The sequence below is a fragment of the Xiphophorus couchianus genome, chromosome 19, assembly GCF_001444195.1.
Source record: "Xiphophorus couchianus chromosome 19, X_couchianus-1.0, whole genome shotgun sequence".
NCBI classification, from domain to species: domain Eukaryota; kingdom Metazoa; phylum Chordata; class Actinopteri; order Cyprinodontiformes; family Poeciliidae; genus Xiphophorus; species Xiphophorus couchianus.
Window position 1 is genome coordinate 20,946,790 of NC_040246.1, and position 27,751 is coordinate 20,974,540.

Here is a 27,751-nt window from a genome sequence, read left to right on the forward strand (position 1 = left end):
AAACCCCCCGACGCCCCCCAAAAAACAACAAAAAAACCCAAAATTTTTGGGGGGGAGGAAATTTACTCTTCCTTTTTTCTGATTATGCCATTGTAGTTCCTAATCTCAGATTAATTTGAGATTAATCTCAACATTTCTAGATTTTTTTCTAGTAAAATTTCAACTATTCAAGCTCAGAAATTTCTCTTTTTTCTAGAAAATTTCTGAGATTAATATAAGCATTTCTGAGTTTCCCCCCCAAATTTTCCACTTTTCAAGCTCAGAAATTTTTTTGGCAGAAATCTGCTCCTGCTTGTCTTTCTTTTCCATCTACAATGGCCCCAATGCGCCGTTGTCGTAAACTTACTGCGAGGGAACTCAAATCCGAAAACTCCCCCAGGTCCCCGTGGAGGTTGGATATAAATATGACCAAAAGCAGAAACGTTTGGAGTGAAGTTTAAAGTATCAAAATTACTTTCACAGACTAGGAATCATAAATTACTGGTTCTGGGTGTCCAACATCGCAGACCTGTGAGGGATGTGATGGAGGTGGGTCACTGCAGGAGAGTTTTGAAGTTTTATTGTGGGAGCAACAAACAGAAACGAGGAAGATCCACGAAACGCAAGGTGACACTTACATAAGTCTGGGTTGGATGCAAACAGACATTAGATGAACTGCAGGTTGTTTACTGCACAGATGGAGACCATCAGGAAGAGAGGTTATGTCATCTGCTAATTGTGCAAATTGCTGATAGTAGTTGCTAACAGCTTTCTGAGAGTGAGGATTAAAGCCCAGGCTGCTCCTCCGAGCTTCCCTGAAGCGGCGCTGCTTGGACTGGGATGAAAGCACTGGAGAAATAAAAACACGCCCACCGCGTCCTCCCAGGTTCTCCAGATGTGGGATTTCTCCAGTATTATTCCCTCAATGGAGCGTTTTATAAATACTATCTGCTATGAAAACACAGTTTCACTCTGAAATGCACATTATTTGGCCGCTGGTTGTTACTAATAAGGAATCTTGTCATGTTTTTAATTGCAGTCGTTTCTTAAAAAAAATAACTCGCCCCAAACGTTGAATAGCAAACAGGCGAATTATTAATTTTAATGTTTACATTTCTAATGTAATATTTTATCTTTATAACCTCCATAAATTTCCTCAGTGGGTTTTTTTGTGAGTATTTTGTCACACACAGCAAAAACACAAAATATTATCAAGTATTTTAGTCTAGTTTCGTGTACAAATATTTTAATACACTTAAAATAAGACAAAACTAACTCATAAGTAACTTTTCAGCAAGATAAATGACCTTGTTTTAACGAAATAAATCCTTTATTGTGATGAGAAAGTTCTAGTTCCACTGACTGCTGTTACCTAGCAACACCAGCCAAGCTCAGTTGGTCACCTAGCAACCCAATTCTAGTTCTACTGAACTGGGACAATAGAACTACTTTTTTGTCTTACTTCAAGGGTACAAAGATATGTGCACTTGAAACTAGACCAAAATTACTTGGTACCATTTTGTATCGTTTAAACTCGACTTTCAACAGTGACAAATTTTTGTTTTTTGTCTGAATTTGAGATCAACTGAGAATTTTGACAAATTTCTACCAAAAAATCTCTAGAAATTTCTAGAAAACCCCCTGGAAATTTATGAGTTTGAGATTAACCTAAGAAATTTTCAAGAAAACAACTTGGAAATTTCGGTTCCGACTTTCGACGCTCAGAAAAATACTTAATTTTTGAAATTTTCAAGGGGATAATGAAAGTCTTAATGTTTTTTTCTAGAAAATTCCTGTGAATTTTAGCCTTTTGGAGCTCAGAAATGTCCACATTTTTCTCTTGAAAATTTAAAAGATTATTCTCAGCATTTTGGAGATTTTGTAGCAAAATTTCAACATTTCAAGTGCAAAAATTTAGAGATGTTGCTTTGCAAATTTCTGAGTTTAATGTTTTCAAGTTTTTTTGTAGAACATTTCTGAGATTAATCTAAAACATTTTTGAGTTATTTCTCACAAATTTTATACTTTTGGAGCTCAGAAATGTCCATGTTTTTTATTTTAAAGTATTCTCAGAATTTGGGGGTTTTTGTAGCAAATTTTTGACATTTCAAGTGCAGAAATGTAGACATTTTTTTTTAGAAAATTTTTAAATTTAATCTTGAAATGTCTGAGTTTTTGATGAATATTTCCTTCCCCTTTTTGTTTTCTATCTACAGAGGTCCTGATTTGCCGCTGTTGTAGTCAGCGCCCCACTTTAATATGCCATTACTGTTTTTTAGCATTCCTGAATGTTAGACTCTAAAATGTATTTATATTTATTTGCTAATGTGTATGTATATAATTATTTAATATATTAATCTAATTTATTTGATGTATTGATCTTACGTGGGTAAACATCGTACCTTTCTGGAGGTAATCGATCAGCTACTTCTTAAGAGAGTTTTCAACCATCATATTGAGTTTTTCTGAGTTTCTCCATTTCTTCTTGGTCACAATAAAGACGAAAGTGGTTCACAAATTTAATCCAAATGAACTGTAAACCGTTTTATTGGAATTATTTATGTCCAGCTAATGTCTGTGCAGGCATAGAAAGTGTTTATGTAAGATTTTCTGCGAGCCGCGCTTGGCAGTCAGCGAGGTTCCAGATGGATGCCGGTTTCCTCTCCAGCAGACTGCAAGTCTTGGTTGCGCGCCATATGTGAGTAAGGTAGGGCAGGTGAGGACATCTTGGCAACAACATGGTACTCTTTCCAAGAAGAGGTTGTTGGATTTCAGGAGAGCACAGCGATTTCTGATCTCCATCAGGGAGTATTCATTTTTTGTTTCTCAGAAACAGATCGCACTTGCTCAGCCTTGGGCATATAAAGTATTGAAAAGGTTTTTTATTTCTAAAGTTTCTTTTCTGCTCCTTCAATACACCAACACTGCAAAAACACAAAACCTTACCAAGTATTTTTGGTCTTGTTTCTAGTGCAATTAACTTCAAATAAACCAACTTACAAATAACTTTCCAGCAATGTATTGGAGATGGTTTCAAGTAAATAATTCCTTAATATTGACAAAAGAGTAAAACATTATGTAACTTAAAACATGGGGAAAAGTCTTGTTATAAGTTAAATAATCTGCCAATTTACTAAAACAAGTGTCTCTCACAACTTGTATACAGTGGAAAAACCAGCTGACCAAACATGCTGGAGTTCCATTTGGGTTGCTAGGTAACGGGCCTGGGCTTGGCTGAGGTTGCTAGGTAACCATGGAATGTGACTCAACATGTTAAAAGTGAAATAATCTTCCAGTAGAAAAGGACATTTCTCCCCGATTTTAAGTTAAAATGTCTTGTTCCACTGATTATTTAACTTATAATTAATACATTTTAATCAATATTAAGGGATTATCAATATAAAACAAGCTGAAAACTTATTTGTAAGCTAGTTTTGTCTTATTTCAAGTGTACTAAGACATTTGGAAAGATTTTGTGTTTTTGCAGCGCAGTTTCGGTTCCTCTCATTTATCACTTAAAATTAGCAAAAAATCTGCTCAAAAATCTCAACAATTCTTATGCACAACTACAGATATTTATACCCCTTATAATGAGCATATGTGCTAATGTTAGCCAATATAAATAAAATACAATAAGTAACTTTTCAAGAAATAGGAGCTTGTTTTGAGTCAATAACTCCTTATTATTGATGAAAAAGAACTAGCTATAAATGAAATAACTAAACGTTTTAACTTAAAATATGGAAAAAATGTCTTGTTCCACTTATAACAAGTACTTTCCCCCCAATATTAAGGAAGTATTTACTAGATGTTCTCACTTGTAACAGGTTATTTTCCCCTCATTATAAGTTAAATAATCTGCCAATGGAACTAGAACTTTCTCATCAATATTAAGGAATTATTTACTTAAAACAGCTCCTGTATCTTGCTGAAAAGTTACTTGTAGGTTAGTTTTGTCTTATTTCAAGTGTACTAAGATATTGACACTAGAAAGTAAACAAAAATACTTGGTAAGATTTTTGTTTTCATGCAGTGAACTTGGATTCCTTGAAAGACAAGAATGACAATTCAATTAAAAGGGTTTTTTCTTCTTCTTCTGCCAAACATGGGAAGAAATTGAGAATCGTTAACCATTTCTAAAACAGCGTTTCTCCTTTTTAAGCAGAGTAATGTGGATGATAGAAACAACCGTCAGTAGCAGCTGAATGCTGCGCAGGATGTTCGGTTATGGCGACATAAAAGTTCTGCAAAGTGTAAACATTTTATGTCAACCAGCAGAACACCTGCGGAACGTCAGAGGAAACGTAAACCGAGCAGACTTCCTGTGTGATGTTGCTGCCACCTGCTGGACAAACAAGGAAAGGGGTTTCTGTGTTATCTGCTATTTTACCTTACAAAACGTTTCAGACGTGCAGGAATGTTAATTTGTTTAGTTTTTATGGTTGCAATGCAGACTGTATCTGATGATAAACTCATTTAACATCAGCATAGCTGCAGTTAATCCGCATTATTATCCAAAATTCACTGGTTTAACGGTTTAACGTGACGTTTTGTTGTGGATATGCTAAAATGTTTATGGTAATTTAAACAGATGGGGGAGAAGATTTTCTTCACACATGCAGTTCTTCATGAAAGTGGTAACATTTCTAACCTCAGGTCACTTTTATAAGCTAAATATTTCAATTTATTAAGACATACTAACTGACAGAGTATTGTATTGATGTTTTTTTTATTGAAATGTGTCTAATTTAATGATAATCGGTTTAAAGATCATTACAGTGCGGGCTTCATCTTACATTTTTTGGTGAGATTTCTAACTGAAGGTAACGTAAAGCTGCGTTTACGTTACAAATGTGCGCAAACTTTGTCTAAATTCCACTAATGTCGAAAAAACACTAAATTAGAAACGTAATTAAAGTCACACGTGAATAACTTTGTGAAAACGATGCTACTAAAAACATGCTAAGCCATTATCCTCCGACCACTTCCTGCCGTTTTCTTCTTCGTTGTTTGCGCCAGCGCCAACATCCGGTTTTTGATCACGTGACTTGAAGAACGTATATCCATATCATTTCACTACGGCTAAAAAAAATTAAAAAACACTTGATCCTAGCGCCAAAGGTTTTATTGAAAAATTATAGATTTTTTAATTGACATGTTTCCTTCAAGAACATTTATTTCTGAAATGTTAAATTACGCAATTATATAGTTAACAAAAACACAGCTATTGTTATTGAAACTGAAAATCTAACCCCGGCACCCCTCAATAAAATATATCTTTATTCTACATTTAAGACAAATGTTCAGGAATGACCTAAAACATATTTTTTACACTTCAGAGACAAATAAAATAGGACAGCAGGTAGCAGATTAATTTCTTTCACTTGCTATTGTATGTTTTATTCTGTACAGAGGGACAATTTGTACAAAATAATCTAGATATATAACACTACATGAAACAAGGTAAATCATATATACAATAAATGAATCATATAGTACAGGTCACATACAAAAGGACACTTAAGTTAACAAGTTTTGGAAATTATGTGTTAAAATTAAAATACCTAGATCCTGTGGAAAGAGAACAAGCCACCAAATAATTTCTAAATCATCTTTTCTTATTATAAATGACTTGTTTTCAGCATTAAAAGAACATTTCAACATTCTGGACTGAATAAAATAAAAACCCATTTCTCCCAGCAGGCAGAAATGTATTGACCAACAGAAGAAACCAGTTTGGTGAATGGCATTCCTCCAGGGTAAAAGGTACATGTTTGACATGGTCAGTCTAAATTTACAGCTTTTTTGCATTCAAGCAAATACAGTATTAATACAGTTCAACTAAGTCACAATGTCAGTTTTTTTATTATTATTTTTTCACATCTGGCATCTTTGAGGTCATTTTTCACACCAGTCTGTTTCAGCACTGGGCTTTTTAAATGGCCAGGGATGGAAAAACAGACAAAGACGAGAAAACAAAATAAAAAAGATGTAATCCAGCAGATGTTTTAAGTTTAAACAATGGTACTTACTGGGAAACACCAAGAGGGACTTAAATTATTTAACTTAAAAACAATTATTGATAGTTTGACTGAAGGATAATTAATTTAAAAATAAATTACGTCTAATATTTTAATTGCATTCAAAATCGTATAAATGTAAATAAAACAGAAGAATAATAAAGGTCCTAATCAAAGTTTTCAGATGTAACAGAAGAGATTTTTTCCTTTTACCTGTTCAACCGTGCAAATCTTTCAACGTGCGCACAGAAAAAAAAAAAAAAGGAAAATAACTTTATATGGTGTTGCCATGGCAACCGCACAAACATTTTTCCATGTCATTTTCTTCCAATGCAGAAAGTACCATTGTTTTAACTCATCTGGTTTTCAAACACAGAAATAGATATTAGGAAAAAGAAAAGAAAAGAAAAAGGAGCGGCATATGGCACAAAAACAATTAGATGGAAACTTAAAAAAATAAAATAAAATGTCCACAGGACATTTAAAAAAAAAAAAAGTAATCCTCTTCTTTCCTCGTAATTTTGTTTTGTTGTTTTTTTCTGAGCAACGCAAGGCTGAGAACAGGCCCAAGTTTGGTTTTCAGTGTGCTGGAGAAAAGAAAATCAAAACAGTGGCAACAAACAAAAAGGCAGGCAGTAAATAAATCAAGCATAAAGAACGCAACAGTCTTGGCACCAAAACAGAAATAAACTACTATCGTGTTTTATTTCTTTAACTCGGAATAGCAGGGTTCTCTGTTCCCGCTGAACTAAAGACACAAACCTTAAACGTCTGATTGGTAGAAACCAACGTTGTGCTGTCCACAATGATTACAGTGATGAAAGAACGGGGACGAAACGGGATAAAAGACACAAAACATCATCATCATCATCCTCGGAGAAAAATAAAATAACCTGAGAAAGTGGAAAAACCGAGAGGCGGCTGAAGAGTTTCTGCAGGAATGAAGACAAACTGAAGGATTCTGGGTAAAAGAAACGCGTTTCGCCAGCGTTATTCTGTCCGTGGCTCTGGAGGGTCTAGAGCCCGTCGTGGGTGGTCAACATTTCCTCAGCTCTGCGGTGGGACTCCAAGGCTTTTGTGGTGTAGATATCCTGAGGCAACTCAGATTTGCGTCTCACCATGGGCCGCTCTTTACGCTGCTCCCCCTGCAACTGAGGTTGGGGACAAAAACAGAAATTTTGTCATGCTCAGCGTGTTTTATGGAAGTCGCCAGGTAACGACGCGCCGCGTTGTTTTGTTTACATTGGAAAATTTCACGCCTGCTCACAACGCTGGAGGGCAAAAAGACGATTGTTTTACTAACCGTCTGTTAAATAAATGACGCTGGAGATGTCGCTGATTAATTCAGCACCACAGCAAAGGGAAAAATGACGCAGAGAAACCGTTATGAAACAACTGAAACCCGCTATGAAGGGAGAATCGTTGTCATAGCAACAGACAATGGCACTTTACGTTTCAGGATTCAACAAAAAATACACTCAAACATTTCCCACATAAAGAACAGAACGCTACAGTTTTATGTTTTTAGACTCAATGTTTATTTTGCAATTATTAATAAGGAATCGCTGTGTTAGCTTAGCTACCGCTGCTAGTAGCTAAGCTAACAGCGGACGTGGATTAGCTCATTTAAACACCTGCTCAGCTGATGATTTGTCAGAGTTGTTGTTTAGTTCACCTTTTTTTTTTTAAATTTCAACTGAATTCCACAGCACATCTTCATGTTAAGGTTGTCATAGTCAAGCTAGCATAACTGACCTACTTCCTTCTGCCTCGCAATTTCTTTTTCTTATTTAAAACTTTTTCCTGACCTTGTCGTCTAGTTGTCTTAGTGTTGACAATTAGTAGCAAAGCCCTGTCCCTTTTTCTTTTCTATATCTATAAGATATAGTGCGCTATGTTGATAATTTAATAGCTAAAACCAAGGCTAGTCATCATTAGCAAGAAGCTTTTTGCCTTCCAGCAGGGAGATGAGGGCGGGATCTTTCACTTGTGACTGTTGAAGAATGACTCAAAACCACATTTTTCCTCACTCTTTGTCGGCTACGCTACGCACAGACTCGTTGCCATAGCAACTGACAACAATGCCGATAATGTATCAGGATTCAACACCAAAAAAACCCAAAAAACACGCAAACATTTCCCATACAAACAGATCATTCAGTCCGTTAAGTTTTATATTTTCATTTTTAATAAGTGATTAGCTAATTAGCTCCCACAAATACCAGAGGTTCACTCTTTCAGTTTTCAATTTTCCCTTTACAGTAATGTATAATGTTTTTCATTTTTATTAATTTATTTTACTTTGGGAGAACAGTTTTAGTTTTGTCTTTAAGAGTATTTATGTAAAAATGTATATTTCTGTAATAACAGCAAAATCTCAACCTACATTTATGGGAAAGCAGATATTAAACATTATTAGGCAGTTTGGTATTTTACCAACGCTAAGCTAAGACTTTTTTTATACTTTAAGTCAGATACAGTCATATATTTCATACATCTCTCTTCAGCTATATTCTTTTCTTACTATTTTGGACTTTGCATTACTTAAACACTTAAGAAGATGTCTTTATTGAAGTTTAGTTGTTTCTTAGATGTGTCCCTGAATTTTTCCGTAAATGAAGAAAACTAAATAAATTTTAGTTGAATAAATTAATTAGTCTAGGAAGGATAAGTGGAGATGGAGAGAAAGTCAGGTTTACCTGAGTTGCGCCCTCCTCAACTGCCCTTTTTAACCTCTGTACATCTTCTATGAAAGGGACATCCGTTTCCATAGCAACGGGACTTATGATGTCATAGGAATCAAGATACAAACAGAACTGGATCGCAAAGAGAGGGAAGCAAGAAGAAGAAGATGGAGAAAGGAGTTTCAGTGGCATGCAAAGGAGAAGAAGAAATCAAAGCTAATCTTCAAAACTCTTCACTTCTGGGGCAAATCTTTAAAAAAACGTAATTATTATTAATTAATAGTTAAAGTTATAAAGATTTAAAAAGTTACAAGTGTCAAACAGAATCCGCTCGAAAAGCTCTTATTACATGTTTTCTATATATTTAAAGTTTTCCTGATGTAAATTTGTGAATATCGACTTTTGTAGATTATGTTGCTATAATAAAGTTACAACAAACACTGACTCAACACACACAAGTATCTATTAGTCATTCATTTTAGTCACATGTGATTGTAATAACACAAAAACACTTAAAATACGTTAACTTTAGACTATTTTGTTTAAAACAACAAAAAACATGTTAAATCGGTTTGACAAATTTCCTGTTTGCTGAATTTTGGAAAGTTATTTATGAGTTTTGATGCATTTGATTGTATCTGGCTAAAAACATTTTTTGTGTGATCATGGTTTCTGTTTGAAAATCATTTTTCTTTGTAGAGATGGATTATTAAGCTACATGTTCATATAATTTGTTTAGATTTTTTTCAGTTTCACGTCTGTTTTGTTGACCTCCTTCCCCTGGATATCACAGAACTTTAATTTAAATAAAACTTTTTCATTATGACAGTTTTTGTATGCCAACATTTTGATAGGTGACTGGAATCAGCTGATTTTACGTTGCTTAGGTTGAGCTAAAAATAAAAAATCTGATATTTTTCAGGTCAGCGAACACACCATATCTGTATACTTTTAAAATCAGAAATGTATTAAAGATTAAAATTGAGCTGTTTTATTCAATTTTAGTACATAGTTGTAAGTTATGGGTTTATTTTCACTCTTTTGCTCACTAGCTAACATTTAAACAACAAGCTACCTGTTTAATATTTAACGATGAAGAATAATGTGAGGACTGGTGATAAAACATCCTGGTTTTCTAGAGAGAAACAGGTCAAATAAATGTTAAATATGGAGTTTACCTGTGGATTTGACTTGGCGAGATTCTCAATCTTGATCCATGCCTCTTCTCGTTCTTTCGACTTTGCTTTTTCTCTGTTCATCAAAACACCAAAATGTCTCAGATTTCATGGATTTCATCAAGCAACAAATTAAAAACACAAAAATCCAACAGCAGTAAAATCATCTAAATCGTCCTAAAATGATGAAAATAAGGACTTACTTATTTTTCTCTGCCCTGAACTGCTGTGTGCAATCATCAAACAGTTTCTGGTTCATTTCCATGAAAAGCTTCAGAGCGTTGTAGATGAGGCCGTGGATGGTCCTGTGGGAAAAAAACAAAAAAATTATAATATTTAAAAACAAAAACATAAAGTTCTGCCACAGAGCGACAAATTTATGCAAATTATCTTTCAATTTTCTGGTCAATTGATGGATTTTGATTACTTTAAAGGTTTCTAAACACTTTAAAACACAAAACGAACATGACGTTTGGTCTAACGTAACGGGAAAATTAAACATTTATGTAGAGAATTGTTGTGAATGACAGAAATTTATTGTTTATTATGTTTAAGTGTTGTGGCTCAAACATAAATTCTGATATATATTTTATTCATACCAGATTAAAATTTGGATTTCTTCATATTATTTTCTACTTTCTTTTCTAATGAAATAAATTACTAATGACAGAAAATGTTTTGAAAAAGTGGCTTTTATTTTTGTGAGTCCTACTGTTAATAGTACCAGAGAGTATTAGCGCCCGGCTATGAGAATAATTACATTCCTGTAATTAAATAAGTTATAACATTAGCAGAAAAAAGGCAGAATTTTACCAGAAAGACATCTTAAAATTATAAGAAAAAGGTTGTTTAAATTAGAAAAAATATAACTAATTGTTTTTTGTTTTTTTTTTCTATTAATGGGACTTTTTAGCCTCACGTTACTACAACCGTATTCTGAGAAAAATGAACTCTGAGGGAATAAAAAAAATCTGAATATGGAGAAAAGAAGTCAACAGGGAAAAAAGTCAAAAATTTTAAAGAAAAAAAGGCAAAAATTCTGAGATAAAAAAAGACAACCGAGAAAAAAAACATCAAACCTCTCAGATTAAAGTCAGAAATCAGACGGGCTGATTCTGCTTGCAGAACAAATTGAGCAGAAACTCCCCAAACACAACAGCAGGTGGCGACCTTGGTAACTTACTTGTTCCAGTGAGTCTTTGAATTTCGGTAGAGAGACGGAAACATGATGGGCAGAATCTTTGCTGCATTGTCGCTGATCAGACTCATGATGTACTCGTTGTTCCAGTAGTACAAGGCCCGCTCCGCCACCTGACGGAGGAAAACAACACATCGCTCAGTTTACACAAAATCACAGTTTGATACAAAGTCTTTACTCTTCAAGGCTAAAAACCCCAAATACAGATAGATCTCTGCAGGTTGATTTTGTTCTGATTTCCTTTTTAAACTTCTGACTAGAAGCACCAAGAAGCAGTTATTAGAAAATTGCATTTGATAAGGTTTACATATGATGCTGAATCACTGCCAAAAATAAATAATTTATTTTTTATGTATTTTGTATATTGTTCATTTATTGAGTTTTGTCTTTCTATGTCATGGACATCATTCTCTGCGGTGGGTATTTAGGTGGAAAGCATTTTTCAAAAGGGGCGATGGTCCCCTCTGACCCACCTTTTGGGATCGCCACTGCCTATGTCAAATGATATAGTCAAAGTCCTGACAGTTATTACTATTTTAAGACAAATTGCCATTGAAATCATGCTCAGCTGTGACATTATTAAAAATTTACATATATATTTTTTTAAACTCATCATTAAAATGTTGCATCTTGGAAAAATAATGAAAAAAGCTTGAAAGTACAAATATTTCTTCTTCTTTGTCTGTTGTCTTTCTCAACTTATCCAGATATGGAGAAAAATACTTAAATCTGTTGTTATTGGTGTGGTCAGATCAGGCCAGTAAAATTTTAGCAAGGCACAGCTTAGCTTTTCTGAATTATTTATTCTGGATTTATTAATTTATTGGGCTTTCCATTAATATCTTCATTGAAGGAGATCACTGTATGTCTTTCTATGACATGAACATGATTCTCTGGGATGGGCCTTGTGGTGGAAAGCATTTTCCAAGAAGGGCCATGGCCCCTTTAAGCCCCCCTTTTGGGATCACCACTGCCCATCCATAATAATGACATAACATTAACTCAATCGGTGCAATTTATACCTCTAAACTGTAATTCTGCTTTTCCTTTGTTTCTCTCCCGTACCTGGAAGTGTGGGCTGGATACACACTTGGCCAGCTGCCGGAAAAGTGGCTCCTGAACTTTAACAAACTCCGAGGGCTCAATGACGTCCAGGATTTCCTCCAGCTCATTGAGAAACATCACCTCCTTTGGGCTGTGAGTCTTTGGCCAGTACTTTAGCAGAGCCATTACTACCTGTGGGGATAAATGCAGGTTGGAAACCAGTTATAAGGGATAAAGTGACAAAACAAAAACTTACTTATTGAACGTACCGGCTCAGTTAATGTGCTGTCCTTTTCCAAAAACTGCACCACACAGTAGGCCAGCTGCATAAAGCCAAACATTAAGAAAAGTTTGAATTTATTCAGAAGAAACCCCGTTAAGCAACTGTGCAGCGAGGTGAGAACATTCTGGCCTGTTCAACAACAGGTCGGGACAAGAAAAATGTAAATAATTTACATGCCACACCTAACAGCTTCTTAGAAAAACAACAAGTTGAGCTTTTATTGGTTCATTTTTTCAGTTGGAACAAACCTGTGGATGGTAGACACTGAGTGATTTGACTTTGTGCAGAGGCAATAAAACCTTCAACAGGAAAATCTTGTGCTCCTCTTTCAGTGGTAAGGCAAATCCATTGATTATGCTGAAGAAAACATAAAAAAGCCATAAAAACTTTGAACTATTTCAGTTATATGACAAAAATCCTTACAAAACATAAAACTTTAGAGGTATGTAAATCAGAGAAACATTGAAAAGTGTATTAGAAAGACAAAACCAAGCTACTTCCAAGTAGTTATTTGTATCGTTTGATGATTATGGCTTTTTTCTTTTTTCTCCATTAAAATTTTATATAACAAAAAAATGTAAATGAGGAAAAATGTAATAAAAGATTGATAAAGTTGTGGAGAAAAGTTTGTTCACAAATAATAAATTTCCACTAAAAAAAGAATCTAGAATATTTTGGACTTGAAACTAGTAAATGTCTATTTTGGTAGTGACGTAACACTCATTCACTGAGTGCTAATAGAAAATTGAGTGGAAGGAAAAAATATATTAAAAACTTCTTAAGGTTGTGAAGGAAACCCAAAGAGTGCTGTATCCAAGCATTTCAATGGAAAACTGAGTGGAAGGGAAAATGTAAGAAAAGCTTGATAAAGTTGTGGCGAAAAGTTTGGTCAGAACATTTCATGTCAACATTTCAAAGAATAAATTTCCACCAAAAAAAAAAGGAATCTAGAAAACCTTTGACTAGAAGCTAGATTTCTATTTTTCCTCAAATTTCTGAGATTAATCTAAAAGTTAGATTTTTTTTCTAGTAGTGTTTTGACTTTATCCAGAAATGTCCTTGTTTTTCTTTTAAATTAAAATTTCTGAGATTAATCTAAAAACTGCCATTTTTTCCCAGAAATATTAAATTTTTTAAACTCAAATTTTTCCACTTCTCTAGAAAATTTCTGAGATTAATATCAAAATTTCTGAGTTTTTTTGTGGAAATTTTCTACACTGACAATAAAACAGGGTACAATATTTTCTACTATGAGAAGATTTTAATTTGTTTTCATTTTCCCCCTAATTAAAAATAAAAAGCCTTTATTGCATCGTTGTTGAATTGCAGTCAGAGGCTGTGAAAAAATAAGCTGGGGGCCACAAACGGCCCACGCGCCACACTTTAGACACACCTGATCTACTCAAATTTTCTGAGAAACTGAAATCTGGGTTTTCATTAGCCATTAGCCATAATCATCAAAATAAACACTTGATTTGTGTAATTTCTAAGAGTTTACTTTTGGTCTGGAGTGACTGAAAGAATGTTTTACCTTCCAAGTATTTCCAGTAGTTCAGCTATACCGTTATGGTGCTCAGTTTCATAGATAAACCTGTAAAAACAAAGGCTAATGTTAGTCATGCTAACCCAAATCAATGATCTGGATGCTAGCAGTGTGTTGGAGCGAGGAGCAACAGGAAACCGACCTATAGAAAATGTTATTGATCTGTTTTCTGATGTACGCCCGCAACCCCAGAAACTTCCCATAGATCCTGTGGAGAGTGGTTTTCAGGAAGTCTCTCTCTCTGGGATCCTCACTGTCAAATAGTTCTAAGAGCTGCAGAGTCAAACAGAAAGCACATTTTTATTGGATTTGAGTCACCGTGTCTTCTGTGTTTTATGTTGGAGAAATGTTGGGCTTTACCTGCATAACAAATTTCTGATCTATGTATTTCTTCGCTATGTTGGGCTGGAAGTCGGGAGATTCTAAAAACCTAAGAAAAAATTCATAGACGAGCTGCAAAAAAAAAAAAAAAAAAAAAAAAGAGAAATGCATTTAAAAGCTGGAAAAAACAAAAGAATCTTACCAAGTAGGATCTACAGCAAACATATTAGTACACCTGAAATAAGACAAAATTAACTTTTACTGAAAGAAACAAATATTTTTATTTGTATATAGAAACTAAACATATCTTTTTAAAATCAGCAATTTCCCAATACCTATATTTCTATCAGCAATATCCCCATGTCAGTAATTTCCCCATATATGAATATATATATATATATATATATATATATATATATATATATATACAGTGAACCCTCGCTGCTTCCCAGATTTCTTTGTGCAGTTTTTTTTCACGGTGCATTGTGTTCTGCGTCCTGATTGGCTCAGCAGTCTCCGTGCTTCTTCTCTATATACCGTAAAGTGCCAATAATGTTACGGTATTTAAATATACGTAATACAGCTTGGCAAATTTTGGCAAATGTTTTTACCCAGAAGAAAAAAGAGTGACAACAACTACTGATAACTATGTTCTTCTCTTGAAAAAACTCACCTGCACCACAGGCTTCAGAAGAAAAGCCACTAGAGAGCGAAGTCACAGTCAGAGGAACAGGGAAATACACGAGTCACAATTTTTCTTGTACTTCATATTGATGATTAAAATGATTATTTTACTGTAGTTATTTGTAAGAAAATGTTCTATTTGTTAAAAAATGCTTCGGCCTGAAAACAGGTTTTGTTCTTTGGTTTCAATGTAGAATATTTAATTTTGCTGTATAATAATTGTAAAAAATAAAGGTAACTACTTCACGGATTTCGTGTATCACGGGTTCTTTTTGGAACGCAACCCCCGCGAAAAACGAGGGTTCACTGTATATATATATATATATATATATATACATTTATTTTTAATTAGTCTTGTCTTGCTTGACTGATTATTTCACTTATAACTTTTTCATCAACATTAGGGATTTCAACTACTCAGTTAAAAAAAGCTCCTATATGTTGCTGAAAGGTTTCTTGTAAGTTTGTTTCTGTCTTAATTCAAGTGAACTGAGATATTTGCACTAGAAAGTAGCCCAAAAGCACTTGGTAAGATTTTGTGTTTTTGCAGTGAACAAGCATAAATTTGCATGACAAACCACAGATTGCAGAACATTCAGGTTAAAACTAGTTAAATTCAATCTGGACCTGCAGGTGGGGCCACGCCGCTTCCAGCGTCGGCTCGTCCTCCTCGGGATCAAACTCTGCTCCCGTTGGGTTGGACGACGGAGGCAACGTTCTGAACATATTCACAGCAAACTGAAAGAAGCAGCAGCAAAACAGGAAGTATGCTCCCATCAGACGTTTTCATTATTTACCTGCAGTTGTTTATTCCGAGAAAACAGAAAGACCTCATTTTTCACCCTCCCTCTCTCTATTTTTCTATTCTTTTTTAAGGTTAAGCTTAACCCTGTTCCTACAACCACCCTGGAAGGTTTTGCCCTTCCATAATTTAACAGTCTTGTGTTTCTGGTCTTTGTCCGTGTCAACTGACTCCCCTGTGAGCCGCCGCCGCCGCCGCCGCACAGATCACAGGACAACGCAGATGGCCTACTAAACACTACGAGCCTTGTTAGAGAAGATAAGCTACAAAGGTAGGCTGGAGTGCGCCCAGTGCACCCAGTACACCCTGTGACGGAAACTCTGGACGCTAAAATCATGACCAGAATGGCTCAGTTGGACGGGAAAAACAAATTAAACTGAGAAAAGTTTGGATGAGTTGGTAAAATCCTAGGGAAAGCTAAAGGAAAAACTGAATTAAGTGTTTCAGATTAAAATAATTTTTATTTTAGACCAAAAAAACCAAAGTACAGTGGATTGAAACCTATCCAAGAATTAGCTATCAAAATCTTACCAAGTAATTTTGATTGATCTTCTAGTGCAAATACTTTACTACACTTATAGTAAAACAAAAACTAACTAAAAATAAATTTCTCAGCAAGTTACAGGAGCTGTTTTAAGTCAATAACTTCTTAATATTGATGAAAAAGTACTTGTTCCATCGGCAGATTATGTCATTTATCACAGGGGGAAAAATGTTTTATTTTAAGTGAAATAAGCTGCCAATGGGACTAGCATGTTTCTTCAAATTTAAGGAATTGTTGACTTCAAAGCTCCAATATCTTGCCAAAAATGAGTACAAATAAAATAAGGTAAAACTAAGATATCTGACTTGAAATGAGACCAAAATTACTTGGTAAGAGTTTCTGTTTTTGCACCGCTGTGGAATTTAACTCAGGATAACACACAGAAAATCTATTCACACATTTCTTTGTAGTGCATATCTAAGGCTACGTTCACACAGCAGGCGAATGCGAACCAACTGCACATTTTTCATCACAGTCTGAACGGCCAAATTCCAGCCTTCTCACCCAAAAAATGATCCGATCTGTGCTCATTTATTATTTTTTATTTTGGATATTTAAATATATTCCAGTTCCAGTGTGGAGTGTTTGATACTAAATTAAAGTTTATTGGTCTTTGACTGGTCTGCCATTGTGAATATTGTCACCTTGCTAAAATAATGGCCCAAGTCGTCTTTTTTTTACAAAAACATCAATAACATATATCACCATCTTCAGCTCTGAATAAAACATAAACTAAAATATCACAGGCCTGTCGATGTTGACAGTCAACTTAACCAGGTGGCAAAGTTTTTATTTGCATGAAAATTAAGTAACTGCGACTAGAATGGTTGCCTTTTGTTAAACGTGAAAGTATAAGTTGCCATAAATAATAAAGTAAGCTTTAGAAAGTAAAGCTAACATTCCATCGTGCAAAAACTTCAACAAATCTACAAAAGTTGCGTAACTGAAATGGGTTGGATTCTTTTTTTCTGCCATTTCTCCCTGAACAGTCGGCGGCCTACTGACCATGTGCACCACCTCCGGGTAGATGGGCTCCGTGATGACGTTCCTGTTGTGGGTGATGTACTCGACCATCTCGCTCAGGGCCGCCCGCTTCACCTCCTTCCATTTCAGGTCACTCAGGGGGTCAGAGAGGAAGTCGAAGAGGACGCAGCACTGCCGCAGCTTCTGGATGAACAGCTTCTCCTGTTCTGCTGGAGCCACATCTGCAGGAAAACCGGAAGAGGAAAATCAGTCAGGAAGAAAAATAGGAAATAAAGAGGAAAAAACACTCAGCAGCAGAGAAATACGACGCAGTTAAAACAAGATTGTTTCTTGTTATAACCTGAGCTAGCAGCAGCATGTAGGTATTAAATAGTAGGAGTCCGAGGACTGAACCTTGTGGTACTCCACATGTGATTCCTGCCTGTTCTGATGAGAAATTAAATGACATTTACAAGTAAATATTATTTTTAGAAATCAATGATTGACGATTAATCAGATTAAAAAAATGGGCACATTCTGCAGATTTTTCCATTCAACATCTTGTATTAGAAATACTTTAAATTAGTGCTGCACTGATTTCCTTAATTTTGGGAGATCGGTGATCAGCCGATTTTTACATGTGAAGCCAATCTTATCCACCGATGTTATCAACCTCGGCAAACGTCTAAAAATCAACCACTGTGCTTTTCTTTTCTCCCGTAAGAGAGGTTTGCCTGACAAACCGGCCGACCAGGTCATGTCGGCACATTTGCAGTTAACGATAGTCACCCCATTGTTGCCAATTCAGCAACTTTCTTGATATATTGAGCAACATTTCAGACAAAAAAAATGATATCAGCCAAAATCGGAATTGGTAAGTTAGTCTTTTTAAAAGATCGGTCATCAGCGATCGGCCAGAAAACTGCAATCGGTGCACCCCTACTTTAAATGATGCGAACAAACAATGAAATCTTTTTTAAATAAGAAAAAACAAACACTTTACTGCCTAAAATGTAATAATATAGCATTTTTTATTGAATTTAACCAGGTGAAGCTAAAACTTTGCCACTTGAGGAGTTTGGGATAAGATATATTTACAGACATATTTAAATTTCTTAAATGCAAAATACATTTATATTTTGTTCAGGTTGGCTTAATTACTGTTTTGAATTAAGTTTTTTCCAGTAAATGGCTATTTTTAATGTATATACTCCAGTTAATGATTAATTGATTACTAAAATAGTTGATGCTTATTTCAACAAGTGATTAATCATGATTAATTGATTAATTGTTTCAGCCCTACTTCTGTTCTTTCGGTAAGATTCAAACCAATTAAGTGAAAGTACGAGTTACCCTGAAAGAAAAACAACGTGACAATAAAATGTTCAAGACTTAAACAACAATTAGCAGCATAACAAGAGAGCAGACAGACAGAGAAAGAGAAATGGTGGGTTTTCTTTCTAGGACTCTGATCTGACAGTCTTTATTTCGTGGGCCTCTGAACCCAACAGCAGGAGGAAACATCTAAATTTCTATCTGGCTGCTCGTGTGATGCAGTAATAACAACGTTACGCCGTTATTATCCAGCAATGTGACAACTTGTGAAGTTCCTCTTCACTCCATCTCTCATAACAGGTTATGTTTCATAGGTTTCTGTCAGCTTAAACAGACTGAATAAAACAAAACACTCAATGAATCTGAAAAGTTCATTTATCTAAGTGCAACATGAGCATCTGTGTGGACAAAAAGGCCTTGTTGATATCAGATTAGAGGCGAGTGGACAGTCTGTTTTCAGATAACAGAAGAGCAACAACAGTGGCTCGAATATTAATTTGTTACAACCAAAGTATGCAGAATTATCTTCCTGAAAACAAAAACAAGTGGAACCCCGACACAAATGGACAACATCAACATCTAAGAGCAAGGAAGCATGGGGCTAAAAATTCACATAATGTTTCCTGGTTCAACGTTCAAATATGGTCAACATTCAGCTAGATTCTCATCTCCCTTCACTGCTCCATCTGGGATTTCTCTCATTGAGCACAATTTCTCTGGTAGAATTTAAACCGGGGAAATCGGCAATCAGAAAGAGAAGTCGTGAACATTGACTTTAATTTTCTAAGCCGTTTTTAGAATTGTATTCTGCCTGTAGTTTTAGCAATGGCAACAAATAAAGTGAACAACGTTCATTACATTTTCTGAACAAAATCATTTATAGACAGATTTAGCTGTTTCAGGGCATCTCGTCTCTAAATCCAAATAACCTGCTGCTGGCCACGCCCCCAACTCAATGTTTACACCCACCCCTTGAAAATGGCTGCAAACAGATACGCAATTACACAACTATGCATCTTTGAAAAGCAGAAGTGGCGCCTCCTGCACAAACAAAAAGAATGCAGCAAGTGGCTTCTGGATGATAAGTCAACAGCAAAACACCTGTCTTTTCCAGCAGCCGTTGTACCAAACATGTCCAGACTTTTGCATCCAATCAACTGCAGATAACAAAAATATTGCATTAATATGCAGGGTAAAAATCCAATAATTGTGTTTTTTTTAGAGCTCTGCAACAGAGAGGGCTGCTACATCTGGCAACGGCTGAAAAGAAATAACAGGCAGCTGAACACATTCACTCCTCGTTATGTGAATGCACAAGTAAAGCCATAGCCTCTACAGAAAGGAATGAAGAAAAACGCACACAGACTTGGTGTACAGCATTCCTACAACCTGGCAGGTTCTAGGTAAGCAGAGACATGAGGGGGATTTGGCTCAGACTCTAACACACACTTCTGCAGCGTCAGTCTAAGGTCAGCCAATTCATCCCGATGACAGCGCGAGAAGGCCACAGCTTTAGAGCCGCCATGTGTGTAAAAAGGTCCAACATCTGTCATATTTATCTTTATTAGCTGCGTTTCCATCACAAATACGCACAAAACTTTGTCAATATTCAGCTAATGTCAGAAAATTGACCTTAATAATTATTTTAGCAGAAAAAAAAAAATTGGGGGGTATTTTCTTCCACTGTAGCAGAATACATTTAACCATACTACATGTGCTTTAATTTAAAAAAATTTTAAAACATGACCTTTATTAATTTAAATAAAATCCCAGAGTTATGCATTTAGTGGTCACACAGTGGTTCCAAATCTACGTAGGCTTAGAGCAAAGAGCATTTTTACTGCACTATTAGATAAGATAAAGATAAAAGATAAGATAAAAATAAATCTTTATTGTCATTGTCACAAGAACAACGAAATTTAAAAAGTGCCATCAGTCAGTGCATATGCTTAAAAACAAAAAATAACTGTCTCACAATTCACACACAATGTAAGAATTAACAAATAACTGGTAAAAAAACAAACACACAAAAACAACTAATAAATATTTAAATAAGCAGATATTTATGATAAACGGAGGAGAACATCCCAAATTTCAGGGAGGGGAAAGTTGTAACCTCAGGTATAAAATTATATGTGTGTTATTGGTGTTAACACAATTTATCTAAAAAAACTAAACAACTGAGAAAGACATTTGATACGACTCGATGAGTAGGCCTGTCGCAGTACTCAAAAAATCAAATAATCGCATAATAAATTAAAACAAGTAATAATTACCATGATTTGCATGATTTTATGTTGTTTTTTTTCCTCTTTCTACCAAAAACTGGATGATAATCGTCTTCAGGCTGGTTCTTTGGTCCTGTAGGAGATTTTTTTTTCCAGAAACTTCATAATTCCTTTTATTTGTCATTTTGTTTATTTACTTTAGACATTTAAAATTCCAGTGTTAAATGTTTATTAGTTTCAAAATGTATTGTATTTTGATATAGGCCATTATCATTACATTACTTGAAAATGGTCTCAAAAACAATAATATTATTGTTTATTGCAATAACTTCTGGGACAATTTCTCATCCAGGAACATTTGTTATAAAAACATCAGTGAAAAGCAGCCAATAAACGTTTTCTACAGTGGATTCCTCCGATGTTTATGTAACAAGATTTTATTTTAATAATATTATAGATGTGGAGTTTATCAAAATTCGTTTATTCTTTTAATTAATTTTTGTTTAATTATTAAGAAGTTGTTTCTGCAGACATTTATTTATTGGTGCATTAAATTCTATTACGCTGCTCTTGGCAGTTGGTGGTTGCCATAGCAGTTGGTGGTCACCATAGCAACCAGTAACAGACAGCTCCACCCCCTTTTTTCTGTTGCCATTCTGTCACTGCCATATGTATTAGTATTCTAACATTTATTTTATACTATTTTAATTATATACAGTATTTCATGAGTAATTTTGCTATCTTTTGTATAAGTTTGTAACTTATACAAAAGTTAAAAGCTTCCATTAGTTCTTAGCTTATACAAGTTTTCAACTTATAAGTGTTAATGTTGAAAAATTAAACAGCTAAATTCACAACCGCTACCTGCTCATTGGGAGTTTTTGCTCTGTAGTTTGTTTAGGGTTATTTATTTTATTTACTGTACAGGAGCAGAAGCTGTTGGACTGGTGTTAACCATCAATTTGATTTCCTCTTTTGCTAGAAATAAATTCAGTGAACTTTCTGGACCCGAGACGAACAAAGAAGGATTACAGTTACATCAGCTAAAAAGCTTTCAGTTCGGGGTCAGACATGGGACGTCCCATAATGCACAGGGACATACAGACGGACGGGAACGTGGCGTAATGCTTCGCTCCTCTGGCGCAGTCAGGACTTAAGTTGCCTCTGTTACATAAGCCTGTCTCCTTGCATTATAAACTTTCTGTACGCTCTGAAAATACCCACCGGCTTGTTGTGCAACAGATAAAGAGCCAGTGTTCTGATCCCAAAATTGATGTTTGCCACAATGTGACTTCTATTAACGTAATTCATGCGAGCCTCAGGTGGGAAACAGTCATGCAGAGGCTCTTTGTGTCTGCGCTCACACACCAGGCAGGACAGAGGGAGATTTATGTGAATCGTTTCTGTTCAAAACAGAAAGATAATGAATAAGTGGACTCACACTGGGACCCGTCTGTGGTTCCGTCCACAGAGCTGTGACTGCTTTTTACACAGAACCATTTGTGATCAATGCCAACATTGACAAACTACTATTTATAGCCACATAGAGAAACTTGTCACAGATTTTAAAGCCTGCGAGACCAATTTGGCTGCATGCTCAACTTGAAAAAAAAAAACAAAAAAAACATACACTAAAGTTCAAATTATTCTGAATTTGCAAGTAAACTTTTTAAAATTATGTACAATTCAACAATTCATGAAACAACTACATTAGGGATGCACCGATTGTCTTGATTGATTTCGATTTTGGCTAACACCAATATTTTGGGGGGCTGAAATGTTGCTAATTATCGTCGGATTATTTGTTTTAAACACACCGGATCCGTGTGCAACTCGACTGCAGAAAGAGCCGGCCTGGTTCACTGGTTACCATGGTTACCCTTCATTTATCCTGCCGTTTTAGCATTAGCTAGCATGTTGTCAGTGTACGACAACTGTTTATCACAGCGTGATAAAATAAGTTGTTCTATCAAATTGACATTAGTGAATTAAATGCATCTTAATGACCTGGAAGCACTGGATGCAGACGAGTTGATAAATGACGAGAAAAGACGTTTCAAACAGAAATTAATTACTGCCAATATTAAAGCAACGTGTTCACGGTAAGATCGTCAGCTCTCAATGAAATATTTCGAGTCCCTCCAAATGAAACAAACATAAATGGTGAGCACTTAAGGAACTGGAATACAGGGTTTTCCTAGTATGCAAGTTTTTATCTAAAAAGTAAAAAAGGAAGTCATATTTGTCCTGCAAAAGATGAATAAAATGCGATAATTTCTTCCTAGTTTGGTCACAATTAGAGGGAAAACACAGATGTAGCTGCATCCATCAAGGCAGGCGATAAAGTAAATTGGCTGGCCAATAAATTGGTGCACACCGAAACTAATTTAATCTGGACTCCGTTGTCAGGACGGACTTAAAATGTTCACAATATATAAATAAGTATCAACAAGAGCTGAAAGGCCACTCAGTGAGGAACAGCTGGGCAAGTCACAATAAGCAATTGATCAATTAATCAAATGATAAATTAAAACAAATTCAGTTTCCATTTTGCATGATTTATTTTTCCCTTTCTACCAAAACTGAATAACAAAGTCTTCAGTTTGTTGCTTTGGTCTCAAATAGCCCTTTATTTCAAAGACAATTTTGTGTAGAGAAATTTCATAATTCATTTTATTTAATGTTTTTTTTATTTTATTTTTGATATTTAAAGTGTCTTCCAGTTCCAGTGTTAAATATTAATTTAAACTTCTTATTGTTTATCGCAACAACTTCTGGAACAATTTATCGTCTATAAAAAATGCACGAAAACTTACAAAATATACATTTTTCTCATTCCAAACACAATTTTTTCTTATTTTCTTGAAATAAGAAAAACTAGCGAGCAAAAATGTAATACGCTAAATAAGACCAAAAACAGTGAAGAACTGAAAAACATTTGACTTGCAGTTTTCTCCAATTCTGATTGTTTTCTACTAGTAACATGAATTTTTGCTAAATTCTTAGAAAACGTACAAACTCCTTTGAATCAGAGCAGAAAACTTTAATATTTGCTGCAGCTTTTAATAAAAGCATGGCACCAATTTCTCTGGTCACTGATAAGCGACTGAGACATCAAATAAAAATTTTATTTGATACTTTGATGCGTTTCCTATAAACCATTTGGGACTGTTGTGTATAAACGAGCATTTGGCACAAATATCCAGTGTAGATTATTGGATCTGAAGGCATTAAATAAAAAAAAATATATAATATTCTGACTGCTTTCAGCCCATTTCAAACAATTAAACAGTTACTTAAGGGAATATTCCAGGGAAAGAACTAAAATGGATTTAATAAACTCTTTGTTGAGAAGAAACATGTTATAATTCAGGTTACATATTGATCCGTTTGTAACGCGACTCTATAAGGGCAGGGTGGCACCAATCTGACTTTTCCAGATCAATACTGATTTTCTGTTTTTCTCTGACATCTGACCTTCAGACAGAGTCAGGTTTTCCTCTGATAAAAAAAGACTATAAAATAAAAGAGAAATAAATGTTCTGCAGTTAGGCCCGTCACCGTAAATTCTGCTGGGCGATAAATTGTCCCAGAAATTATTGCAATAATCTATAATGTTGTTTGAGACCATTTTTGACTGATATGGCATAATAATGCAAGAACATTCAGGTTAATAAACTAACTAACTACAGCTGATCGATTGCCTCTTATTTAAGATCAGTTGGTCAAATTAAAAATTTTTAAAAGAAAAATAATAATTGTATCAAAACAAAGAACTCTGACCATTTTCTTCTGTAAACACATCAATCAACAATATTTATGTTGATGCTGACAAAATAAAATAACAGAATTTTGTTGCTAACTTCCAGTAAAAAACCTGCACAGCAAAGCGGCCTGGACCTACATGGATATAAACACGAACAAACGAAGGAAAAGTTCTGAAACATCCCATCCTTTGGCATCTTTCAAAGCATTTATTTTGCTGTGAATCACAATCAGTAGTGATATTCACAGTGTTCTGCTGCATCGTCACCGGGTGTGCCACCGCCTCCGCAAGACAAGCCACAAGTTTTACTTTCAGTTTAATTCATCCTAAATCACAAGGCGACTGAATAATCTGGATTTTATCCCACTAGATTATGAAATATTATTGGGTCTTTGTTGCGATATTTGAGCCACAATTGCACCAATTCACCACAGAATGTGTGTAGGCGAGTTTAAGACTTTTGAAGACCTTTTTAATGCCACTTTGAATTAAATTTAAGGCCAAAACCTTATAAATAAAGGGTTTGTTGGAGGGTCCTGCTGTACAACACTGTATTTGGTTCTCGACAGCCTCAACCCCCATCCTGTCGAGCTTAAAAGTGTTTTTTTTGTTTGTTTTGTTCTTTTTGCAGAGAATGCACCTAGCTTTGCATGGGTTAGCATAGCAACAGAAGTTAGCTGGTTAAATCTAATCTTTTGGCTAGCTGGCTAAATTTTATCTTGCCATGACAAAATTTAGTACCTGTGGTAACCCTGTTTAGTGCCAACTTACATTTTCCTAATGAATTTAAGACATTTTAAGGCCTTCATTTTAGATACATGAATGTAAAACATTAACCATGCGCCGACACCCTGCACCATCATACATAATGTAACTAAGGTTGTCGAAATAAGCAATAAATTAATTAATAATCATCGTTTCTGTCCAGTGTTTTTGTCTCAACTAGCCTTTTTTGAAAGCAAGTTTTGTCTACAGAGACTTCATAATTCATTTATTTGTTGTTTCTGTTTCTTTATTTTGTATATGTAAAGTGTTAAATATTCGGCAGAATTTAAAGTTTATTGTGTTTTTAGAATGTGTTCCTGCATTATTATGCCATCATTAATTGAAAATTATCTCAAAACAATATTACCGTTTATCGCAATAACTTCTGAGATAATTTATCATTCAGCAAAATTTGTTATTGTGACAGGCCTGGGTGTAACATGACCTTTTGCAGTTATAGGGAATCAAATTATGTGTTTTAGAGAGTCAGACATGTTGTAAGGTGGTAAACGATTATGTTTTGTTTTCGTGTGACATTGAAATAAAAGCCAAATATGGAATAGCGTGACTGGAGTACAAAAGAAAAGAGAATTAGCAAGTGAAACCAAAATTGGTATCCAGAATTGTGCAGGGAAAAAACCTGATCGGTGCATCTTCAGTCAAAATAGTCTGACTTGAATCCACACACATTACCACTAAAAAAAATTTTTTTGGACAAAACATTTGATGGAACTGGAAGCCACAGTAACAGAATGACGCAGGGAGAGTCCGATTGTTCCCAAACAGAGTCATCATTCAAGGCAGTCAATGGACTGAAATCAATAATTGCCTACAGATTCATCCAACACTGGGCTGCACTCAAGTACAGTGGTAACAAACCGGCCCTTTCAGATGAGACTGAGCACACATTTCATTTAAAAAGCAGAGTCAGACTGTATCCTGTTGTACAGCACTCAAAACAGAGGCAGGCTAAATATGTTCTGAAATCTCTTTAGTGCTCAGAAAAGCGGCTGTCCTCAGCCTGTACACTATGACCAATTTGTGTGACATGAATGCCGAGGCTGCAGAAAAGAGGCTAATTTTATTACCTCCCCTCCTCTTATTCAACAAATAGTTGCACAAAAACAAAAAAACAAACTCATAACAACAATAGAAAAATAAATAAACATTAAAAAAACTGAGAAGAACAGACCCTTCCCTTGGCTATGACATCACTTCCTTTGACATCACTCGCTCGGCGGGGGGATGGGCAGAGAGCAGCTAGCTAGTAAAGCTGATTTTTAAAAATTTTTTTTATCTCTTCCAGCTTTACATAAATGCTTAAACAAACCATTCCTCTGTTTCATTCAGACACAACGGAGCTTATATCCAAAAACAAACGAACGTTGATCCCGTCCGAAGCGGCTGAAACGCTGAATAAACCGAGCGGTTTCCAGTGGAGCAGCAGCACAGCGACACTCAGCTCCCCGATTCCCCGGGACAATACAGGAAGAATCGCTTACATACCTCTGAAGTGCATAAGAGCCACCGGCTGGAAAGGCCCGTTGGAGTTGGGTGCATCCATAACCATCCTGTCTCCAGATTTATTGCATGTCAACATCTAAAGCCCAACCAGGAAGGCGATCCACTCAGGGCGAGAGGCCAGCCTCCATTTTAGCACAAAAGCAGATCAGAAAATGAAGCGCTGCTGCTGCTGGAGGGAACTGGCTTGTTGGCGACGTCAGCAGCGGAGCCACGAGCTGATTGGTTGGACTCATACCGCTCTGGAGCAATAGGAAAGCAGACTGCTGTGGGTGAGGGATTATGATTGGATGAGAGAATGGACAGGAGGCGGAGTTACGGCGCTTCCATCTTTTTCTTTTTGCTCCAGTTTCTACTTTCCAATCAGTCCGCTTTACAAGGAAGGTTCTGCCACAGATCTTAGATCAGATTGGCTTAAATCGTTTCCACAGTATTAGCTGGGGTTTCAACATAATCTGATTTAGGAAAAGCAGCTGGATAGAGGAGTGCTTAGAGAGGCTGGGAAGTCTTTTATTCTCATCTTTTTCTAGTAATTTTTTATGAAAAGGAGGTCAAAATGAGGGTCAGAGTGGGGATTTAAATAATTGATTCAATGATTAACAGATTAAACCATAAGAAAAGAAGACTGCTGAGGTAACTATAGGAATTTATAAAGACAGTTTTGACATGGATGTCATTTGTGGCAATGAATTTTGATATGAAATTCATAAATACAAGTTCAAATATGTTACAATAGCAAATGTTGTACCAATAATCATTGCGATAAACAATATTATTGATTTAAGACCATTTTCAAGCAATATATTGATTGTAGTTTGCCCTCTCAAACACCAGCAAACTTTAATTTTGTAAAGAACCCTTAACACTGGAATTATATATTTTAAGTACTCAACATA

The 27,751-nt window shown here is 35.4% G+C and overlaps 1 protein-coding gene and 1 long non-coding RNA gene across 5 annotated transcripts in view; one reads left to right on the top strand and one right to left on the bottom strand.

Moving 5' to 3' along the window:
* Window positions 1-5,349: 5,349 nt before the first annotated feature.
* ppp2r5ca (protein phosphatase 2, regulatory subunit B', gamma a) overlaps window positions 5,350-27,751 on the bottom strand; it is a 35,089-nt gene continuing 12,687 nt past the window's right edge. The window contains exons 1-14 of one of the 4 annotated variants that reach the window (XM_028000571.1): window positions 26,841-27,073; window positions 17,283-17,482; window positions 15,559-15,669; window positions 14,287-14,379; window positions 14,069-14,199; window positions 13,915-13,974; window positions 12,632-12,740; window positions 12,370-12,423; window positions 12,122-12,292; window positions 11,042-11,169; window positions 10,062-10,163; window positions 9,862-9,934; window positions 8,699-8,815; window positions 5,350-7,150 (exon numbers count right to left, since the gene is read on the bottom strand). In XM_028000571.1, coding sequence (XP_027856372.1) covers window positions 7,016-7,150; window positions 8,699-8,815; window positions 9,862-9,934; window positions 10,062-10,163; window positions 11,042-11,169; window positions 12,122-12,292; window positions 12,370-12,423; window positions 12,632-12,740; window positions 13,915-13,974; window positions 14,069-14,199; window positions 14,287-14,379; window positions 15,559-15,669; window positions 17,283-17,482; window positions 26,841-26,934 — 1,578 coding nt within the window. In that variant the 5' untranslated portion in view covers window positions 26,935-27,073 and the 3' untranslated portion in view covers window positions 5,350-7,015. Of the gene's footprint in view, window positions 7,151-8,698; window positions 8,816-9,861; window positions 9,935-10,061; window positions 10,164-11,041; window positions 11,170-12,121; window positions 12,293-12,369; window positions 12,424-12,631; window positions 12,741-13,914; window positions 13,975-14,068; window positions 14,200-14,286; window positions 14,380-15,558; window positions 15,670-17,282; window positions 17,483-26,840; window positions 27,074-27,751 lie in introns of those variants that run through there. The other 3 variants (XM_028000569.1, XM_028000572.1, XM_028000570.1) reach the window with 3 other exon arrangements.
* On the top strand, window positions 7,024-8,944 carry LOC114134180 (uncharacterized). Its single transcript, XR_003593356.1, has 2 exons — window positions 7,024-7,155; window positions 8,704-8,944. It is a non-coding gene; the product is annotated as an uncharacterized LOC114134180 (long non-coding RNA).